The 9,385-nt window shown below is 40.3% G+C and overlaps 1 protein-coding gene across 1 annotated transcript in view; it reads right to left on the bottom strand.

Annotated features, from left to right (window-relative positions):
- MKRN2OS (MKRN2 opposite strand) overlaps positions 1-9,104 on the bottom strand; it is a 20,228-nt gene extending 11,124 nt beyond the window's left edge. The window contains exons 1-2 of the mRNA XM_026656658.1: positions 8,887-9,104; positions 1,531-1,580 (exon numbers count right to left, since the gene is read on the bottom strand). Coding sequence (XP_026512443.1) covers positions 1,531-1,580; positions 8,887-9,104 — 268 coding nt within the window. The remainder of the gene's footprint in view (positions 1-1,530; positions 1,581-8,886) is intronic.
- Between the last annotated feature and the right edge of the window lie 281 nt (positions 9,105-9,385).

The raw sequence follows: 9,385 nt of genomic DNA, 5'->3' as shown, positions 1-9,385 counted from the left end.
GGGGCAGGGGCAGGGCTGCGCTCTGCAGGCTCCTGCCGGCCGGGTGGGGGGCCCCGTGGGCTGACACCGCCGCGCTGGGAGCTCAGCTGTGCGCTACCCCAGGGCCAGGGAGGGAAGGTGAGCGGCACCGGCTTGCCACGGTTCCCCCAGCGCGGCTGCCCTGTCAGCGCTTTTGGGTCTTTAAATAGCCGTCCGGGGGAAATCCCGGACATTTTTAGCTTTTTACAAATTCCCCCCGGACGGCTATTTAAAGACCCAAAAGCCGGACATGTCCGGGGAAACCCGGACATATGGTAACCCTAGCCACTCCAGGGAGTGCCAAGGCCGACACTACGGACGCTGCTAGGGGAAAATCTTCCGGCTGGCGTGCACGCGGCGCGCACACACTTGCTTGGAATGGACATGAACAACATCTCGAAGAACAACAGTTACAAAAAGGTGAGTAACCGTTTTTTATGACATGTCTAATCTTGACCATGAAATAGTTCATATTTGTACTGTAATTTCACTTTGCATTGGTTAAAAAGTCAGTGGAAAAATAAATTTGATCCAAAACTTAGATTTTGAAAAATAACCTTTCGCAAAACCTAAAGGACAAAGTTTTTTTTTAAACTCCAGATGAAACAGATTTTCTTTTAAAATAAATAATTGTTCCTCTGCCATGTTTGCAACCCGAATATGACAGCATGGTGCTAGTACATTAGAACCTGAAAATGAAATAATCCAGAAAGAGACTATAAATTAAAATAAAACTGACATCTATTTTCATTGTCCAAGATGAGAAAAAAATGCAAAAAGTAAACAGCACTGACACTGATAAATTTAGATTTTTAAAATTCTATAATTTTAATAATCAGAGGGATTATTAGAGCATGTAGGCAAGGACTTCTTGTAAAAATATTTTTAATCTGACAGTTGTCCCCTTAAAATTAGTATGTGCTTAAAAATCAGCAAAAACAGTTCAGAATACTTAATCTCATTAAAAGGCCATAGTACAGTGAGCTGCCTAGTTGTTAGTTCTTTGTGCTAGAGATGGACAAACTGGGACTGTGCTTGGTTTTGAATGTGGGTTCCATTTTTGTCCATACTTCCAAAATGTGTGGGGTCTGGGGAGGATAATGATAAATGGTTCTGGTTTGGGGTAGTCTCTGCTCTGCACTGCAATGTCAAGACAGAATCCTGGATTCAAATTCTCAGTCTTGGTGAAATCCTAATGCCGTTAAAGTCAATGGTAAAACTTCCATTAACTTCAGTAGGGCCAGGATTTCATTGCAGGTCTCTTGTAGTAAAGGAGATGATGATTTTTAACAGCAAGCCTCATATGTCACTACAGCAATTCAGAATTTACTGGCTCGGAAATGAGTGCCATTCAGCCCTCAGCCGGTAAGACTACTTTAGCCCCAGGCGGATAGAGAGGAGTAAAGCCAAATATTAAATATACAGTGCAAATCCTAGTAAGGTACTGGAGATACATTAGAGATACACAACATTTTTTAAAAGAAGATAAATTAATTGCAACGCCCGTATTACCATTAGTATTGGATATTCCGACATGGAGATCAGAGCTTCCATCATACTCTCTGAAAGAAAAATGGGAATGGTTTCATGACTGAAAATATGTTATTTCTTGTAGGTATTGCTTGGCTTTACATCTGGTACGCAAACATTTCTACCACTTTCCCCTTCTGGCCTATTAAAAATAACCTGAAAAGGCTCTTTTCTCTTTTGGTATTTTGGATTCCCAACTAAAACCAGGATGTGGACAAACACATGGAAATGAACAAACACCACCATGAAAAACTTAGACAAATGTTTTCATTCCCAGAAAATGTTCAGGTTTTGTACAAAGGGTTTATTTTATCCAAACAAGTTCACTCATCTCTGACTGGGACAAAACAGATGGACTGATTTAAATAATAGTCATTTAAATCGCCAATTTTAATCATGATTTAAATCAACAAGCAGGAAGCTTTTATGTAATCAATTTTAATCTTGTTTTGCATCTGTACTCTTTTTAGCTATTTTCCCAACGAAAGGTTGATTCTCGTTGGTTGGTGTAATTCAATACAGCAGAACCTCAGAGTTACAAAATGACTGGTCAACCACACACCTGGAAGTATGCAATCAGGCAACAAAGACCAAACAAAAAAGCAAGTATTGTGTTAAACAAACTACTTTTTAAAAAGGGGAAAGTTTAAAAAAGATTTGACAAAGGTAAGGAAACTGATTCTGTGCTTGTTTCATTTAAATTAAGATGGTTAAAACAGCATTTTTCTTTTGAATAGTAAAGTTTCAAAGCTGTATTAAGTCAATGTTCAGTTGTAAACTTTTGAAAGAACAACCATAATACTTTGTTTAGTTACAAACATTTCAGTTATGAACAACCTCCATTCCCGAGGTGTTCGTAACTCTGAGGTTCTACTGTACTACTTTTTGCTAACCAGAAAGTACATTGTATCTATATACATCTATTTAAGCAATTATATAGCTTGCCATACATTTATTCAGCTTCTTAATTTTTACATGTTTATTATGTTATAAAATGGTGAATGATGCATTTTTTATTTACTAGATAATATTTTACTTGTGATTTGTGTCAGGCTGCATTTGGATAGAAATTCAAATTAAAAATGAACAAAAACAGCATTTTACATTTGTTTTTAACACTTAAATAGTTGTTTAAATAGTTAAATAAAACTACCTTAAATATGCTAGATACTTAAAAAATAAAGTGATTTATTAAACAAAAGAAGTATATTTGTAGTTAGTGAACTGAACTGATAGCTTCTGGCCACCATGTCTTTTAAGATTTTAGAACTAGTAGGTGAGTGGCAGATACTACCAATTTGGTTGACTTAGGCCAGGTCTACACTACCGCGGTAGTTCGACGGCTGGCAATCGAACTTCCGGGTTCGATTTATCGCGTCTGGTCTGGATGCGATAAATCGATCCCGGAAGTGCTCGCCGTCGACTGCGGTACTCCACCGCAGCGAGAGGAGTACCGCGGAGTCGACGGGGGAGCCTGCCTGCCGCGTGTGGACCGCGTCTGAACCGCGGTAAGTTCGAACTAAGGTATGTCGACTTCAGCTACGTTATTCACGTAGCTGAAGTTGCGTACCTTAGATCGAATTGGGGTGTTAGTGTAGACCAGGCCTAAATGTACCCTCCCTACACACATGCACGTCATTTGAAAGCTTAATATGTCTACTTTAAGATGAGGTATGTTGTGGAGCGGTCAAGTGATGCTATTATCATAGATTTGGGATAAACAGTGGCATCAACATGTTTAAATGACATCTTCAAAATATTTGCATTCATTTGTGTTAGTTTCATGACTCTATGTATTATTTCAAGTCATAAAATTGGATTTTTTTTGTGACCTCAAAGCATCACAATTTAAAGGGTAAAACAAAATATAATAATACATTTGCACAGGTATCATTGAAATGTAATAGTGCTGGTGACATTTCTAATCAACATCATTATCATCATCTTGTTCATCATTATGATCTCTGTTAAGTGCGCATGGGTTACCACAGACTATTGCCTGGGCATGTACAAAGTTCTGTGCAGGGAAGATTGTTCTGACTACAGACAGTTGATTTTTCTCAAGTATTTTTTCATGGCTCGTTGGTTCGGAGTGTGTTCTAGGTTTTTCTAATACTGCACACTGCATAAGAGACTCTGATTGATTGTCCATGGAGAGTAAGTGACTTTTCTTTCCCATGCATCAGTGATATTTTTTGTGATGCTTCACTATCTGCAGACTGTTGTTGAAATACCACTCTAGCCATTGAATGGAAGGTATTCTTCCCATCAGTTATCTCTATGTTGATGTCTATATTATCATCTCCTTCACGAATGAGATTTCCACTAGCATGAAGTGATACAATTCAATTTAGAATGAACACACCTGCCTGTAGTCTGTTTTTGCAGAAATAGTAATTGATGCGGAATCCATTAAGGTGTAGTATGTGAATTAAATTGTGAGACTTATGAGTAAGGCTGCGGTTTAGTCACAGGTATTTTTAGTAAAAGTCATGGACAGGTCAGAGCAGTAAACAAAAATTCACGGCGCGTGACCTGCCCATGACTTGTACTATATGCCCCTGACTAAATCTTGGGTGCTCTGGGGCAGAGGGTGGCCCAGGGGTGCCGCAGGTGCTCTGGGGGGGGGAGGGAGGGCAGCGGCGCATAGCCCAGGACCCCCTCAGCTGCTAGGGGGCGAGGGGTTGGCAGGACTGGCAGGTTCCCTACCTGGCTCTGCGCGGCTCCCCGGAAGCAGTGACATGTCCCTCAGCTCCTAGGCAGAGGCACGGCCAGGGGGGCTCTGCGCACTGCCCCCCACCCTGAGTGCTGGCTCTGTAGTTCCCATTGGCTGGGAACCATGGCCAATAGGAGCTGTGGGGGTGGCGCTTGCGGGCGGAGGCAGTGCACAGAGCTGGCTGGCCACACCTCAGCCTAGAATGGAGCCAAGGGACATGTTGCTGCTTCCTGGGAACCCCCCAAGGTAAGTGCCACCCAGAGCCCTCACCCGTGCCCCAAGCCCTTGCCCCAGCACTGGTGGCCTGAGACTGCCCCAGCAGTGGCCGATGCGGCTGGCCCATGGGCTGCCCAAGCTGCTCAGGTGGCCCCCGGCCAACCACATTGGCTACTGCAGAAGTCACAGAGGTCCTGGAAAAATCAGAGAATCCAAGACTTCCATGACAGACTCGCAGTCTTACTTATGAGCAGTGGTGTGAGAATTTTGGAACTGTGAAATACCATGCACTCTGCAATTGAGAGGCACCTTCTTTGAATGTCTTCTGAAGGAAGATAGAATGAGTATCTATCAACCAAAGGACAAAGTCCTGCACCAATGGGGCACAAAAGCAGTTGATCACTGTAAACTACAATTACCTGGCTTTAAGTAATATTCTGAGGCTTTCATTTTGGCTATTTCAGACCAAAGGATTGAAGTGGCATTATTCAAAACCACTTGTTAATTTTGATGGAAAAGGCCTAAAGATACAGGCCTCTTTCTGATGGAAAAGGCCTAAAAGATTTAGCCTTGTATAAAGTATTTAGCCTTGTATTTAATCATGTCAGCTATTTGCTAATTGGCTCATTTGGCTTACAAGTATATGCAGCTGCTTTCCCATATATCCCCAAGATATTTAGTGCAAAGGGTCAAGGGATGTACCTTGTTCTCCCTTCAAAATGATAAATGTATCCGCAACAGATGTCTCTTGTATCCCCTTCCCCAAAATAAGATATGTATTCTGTGTAACCTGTTATCAATAGGTCAGTATAATGACGTAAAATGATGAAAGCTAAGTTGTTTACTACTGGCTATAAAAAGGGCCTATGTCGCCCATGTAAGGTGTGTCTCCCTTCTGGCATGAGCCGATGGGAGCTCACCCGCTTAGCTAACCGATCAATAAAGGACCTGGTACCCGTCTTCTTGTCTCTCCGTGCCTCCTTGGTGTAATTAGGTAAGCTCCGGGGGGAAACGGGCCCTATTTGGCCAACAATTTGAAAGCTGTTCATCAAGCCCACTCGGAAGAACAAGAACCATAAAACAGTTGGATGATTTAAGTTCCTGCTTCAGATTACTAGCAACTTGAATAGTGTCAGCTAATATTATTGCATTGCCTAGAACAATGGTTGATTTGCTTTGTCTGTGCTTTGCATGGAATGAAATTGCAGAGCCAGAGTGTTTTTTCTAATCTGTCATGTAATTTGCTACTAGAATAGCTTGCAGTTTCTACATCTGAGGGAAGTAGAGCTTCATAGCTAGGACAGGAGAAGAGCCTTCTTGTTGTACATAGACAATGACCTTATCTCTTCAATCAGCTGATAAAATGAAAAATCATAAGGGGACTGTATTGTTGCAGAGAAACTAGATGGTTTTGCTTTAAGATTCATTTTACTCATAGGAAGAAAGGCAGGTAGAGTGATAAACCGCATCTTAGAAATCAAGTCTTCCACAGATAGTCTGTGCAAACATGTCATCATTTGCTCTTTGAAGTGCTGAATTCCTTAGATTGGTTGCTTCCTCAAATATTTCTATTTTATGAAGTTGCTTGTCTTTTCTGTGTGTTTTTCTCAAGTGAACAATACAACAGGACTAATCACTGGAGGATGTGTTTTCTCTGGTGGCTATAGAAGCAGATTGAACATGATGTTCTCTGATCAGATTCAGAGTTTTCTTTTCTAGATTCAATACAACTCTGACGTGCCAAATTCCACTTGCTTATGTATTTCTGAAAGCAACCCCTGTGATAGAGTATGGGTGGCCTATCATCTAAACTAGAAGACTTATCCAGTAGTCTCCAGTACAGTTCATCTCTCCTGGCTTCTGCTGCCAGCATCACAGAATACTGTCCAACAGTGGTGGCTTTTGACAGTTTTGCATTCTTTTGATTTTTCTTGACAAATAACACATTTTACAAAGTTTGTGAAGAGTCTTTTTCTCTTTGATGGATGCTTTAAGGGGTTTGTATTCTCCGTGTCTTCATGTATTATAACTTCCTTGTAGAGGTAAAATTCCCAAAGAATATTGCCGGCATTACCACCACCACCACTTTTCATTTTGTACAAGTATACAGACTTATGTTAAAGTAGATCTATATGTTAGTATCAAAATTGCCATTTTTGTTTACTGAACATTTTGATTGAATCTCAGTAGGAAGCTGCATTTTGTCATCTAACACGAATACTTAAGTGTCACTGAATTAAAAAGCTAGTTTCTAGAATATTTCAAAGGTTAGTACTGCATGCATAGGCAGTTACATATTAAAACAGTCTATCAGGCAGACTAGCAGCTACATTGTAAGTACAAAAGCTAACAAATGAAGCAGCATTATATTAGGAACTCATATATATTTATATCTACCCACTATGCAGTATAAACTATGGGCACACAATCTACTCCAACTGTGCACAACCTTCATTGTGAGACTAATCTGGTCAGCAAATTTCAACTGAAAATATAGAAAACTATTGTAATAATTTGTAAGCTACTTTGACAAGAATATGCAATGTGAAAACATTTCATATTAGTATACTGAAAATGTTGATATTCACCATTTTTGCCACATGCTAAACAGCTTCATCATTTCTAAAAAAAAAAAAAAATACTTGCCCATGCAAAACCAATAAAAATCTTGTAATGCATTTTTGTTTGGTAGCTTTGACCAATAACATTAAGGTGTTGAAATTAACTTAAACAGTAAAAACTACAGTCAGTCATATTGCAGTGTTCCTAGAACAGTACAAAAATTATGCTATCATTTTTTATACTATGGTTTCATCTCGCTTACGGATGTATGGCACCCCTTGACAGCTCCAAATCATACCTCATCTAAACAAACATAAGCTTTCAAATTATATATGATGTGGGTGTGTCTAGGGTAGATATACTAAACTCCCGAGATATGGCTCTTTTTGGAGACTTGCTGGATACCCACAAAGCTTATGCCCAAATCAATCTGTTAGTCTTTAAGGTGCCACCGGACTCCTTGTTGTTTTTGCATGCCTATAGTAGATCTCATCCTCTCTGACCTTGTTTTTATTCATAGAGTGGAGAGGAAAACAAACTTTCCTATTTTTTCAACTCCCAGTTGGTTTTTCAACTTTGAATGATCTAGTCCAGTGGTGGATAACCTGCGGCCCACAGGCAGCCCATAAGGGTTCTGATTGCGGTTCGCGAGATGTTTTGCTGACGTTGACCGTCCGCAGGCATGGCCCCCCGCAGCTCCCATTGGCCGGGGCCATGCCTGCAGATGGTCAACATAAAGCGTCTCACGGCCCACAATCAGATTACCCTGATGGGCCGCAGGTGGCCTGCGGGTTGCCCACCAGAGATCTAGCCAGTGCAAGGAACTAGTTGAATAAACTGGAATGAAGAAAACATTTTATCTGCAGAAGAGGCAACCGCTGTCAAAAGCTGGTATTGCACTTCAGCAAATGGTCCCAGGTACTTAGCCAGTGACTTCCACCAGTTCTGTGCTTTGGCTTTCTTTAAAGCTTTGGCAGAAAACATGTAATGCCTGGTGTGTTGTTGTTTTTAATTTAATTTGAATTATTTTAATAGATTGTAGCATGTTTAGGCCTTAAAAAAGGTTGTCATAATTTCAAGGAAGTTTATCTTTAAAAGAAAAATGTATTTAAATGAAAAATCCAGCAACAAGGGAGGGATGAGCAGCACAATAACTCCAGAATCGTAGTGTACATCTCACACTGCAGAGCCTTGGCGCACTCATAGATGAAAAGTCAAGGCCCAGATTGCCTCTTTCTGACACTAAAACTGACGGAAGGAGGTTCTGGGAGAGGAACTTCATTCAGTTTGACTTCATTGAAAACTCATTCTTTAAAAGTAGTAAACACTGGCATCTTTCCTCTAAGGGAGAAAACTGGTATACATGTATAACTCATTGTTTTACGTATATAGAATCTTTCAACATCATCTTTAATTCTAGTGTCTGAATAAAATGTCATGTAATTTATATAAGATTTTAAATCAGAACTCCCCTATGTAATCAATAATACAGTATGGTCCAAGCAATCTTAAAAAAATAAAACAGCCATGTTCCTATGTATATACATACACAGTGTGTTCAGTTTGATACATATTAGAAAAATTACCATGAAAGAGACAAATCCTGATGATTTTACTCAGTTTCTACTCAGGCAAAACTCTCATTGAATTAACTGGGAGTTTCCCTGATCCTGCAAGGCCTTAATCAAGTTGCACACCTGAGTAGTTCCAGTGGCTTTGGTGGAACTCTTTACTTGTAGGATCAGGTCAATGGAAGCAGTAAATACATTAACGTAAGCAAATGCTATAAACAAACATTTGGAAACACTTAATTTAGCAATGGTAACAAAACAAAATATCCATACCTAAGAAATGTTCCTGTAGTAGGTTTAAGTAAAAATGAACATTTCTGCCTATGCCCGTTGACAAATGGGCTAGGAATGCTGACAGGTGCATCTTCCAGTCTCCTGTAGTTTAGACTCTGCCCACAAACAGGGCACAGCTGGGGCACGTAGGAACAAAATATGTCCTTCTTACAATGGCTGAATTTGATTAAGCCTTTCTCTGAGTCCAAGGACTGCATTGTTTCAGCCAACTACTTGTGCAAATAGAGGGAAGCTTTCTGAAACTACCTTATTTTGCTGCCTATCACCGTCTCACCCAGAGCCCAGGTGGATCACTGGATTAGGAATGGATGTTATTCAGTGATGTCATTCAGAATGACAGCCCACTTAACCACTCACTGTTAGGATAACTAGTAACTAGAGACATAATGTTTGGACAACCTCTTAAAGAGCTAGTGTTCATTTTAATATTATACTACATTAAGAATTGGGTTGAGAGGTTTTTCAGTGAGGTGATATA

Source organism: Terrapene carolina, unplaced genomic scaffold (assembly GCF_002925995.2).
Source record: "Terrapene carolina triunguis isolate 2854851 unplaced genomic scaffold, T_m_triunguis-2.0 Scaffold232, whole genome shotgun sequence".
Taxonomy (NCBI): domain Eukaryota; kingdom Metazoa; phylum Chordata; order Testudines; family Emydidae; genus Terrapene; species Terrapene triunguis.
This window is presented reverse-complemented; position numbering and strand designations above follow the sequence as displayed.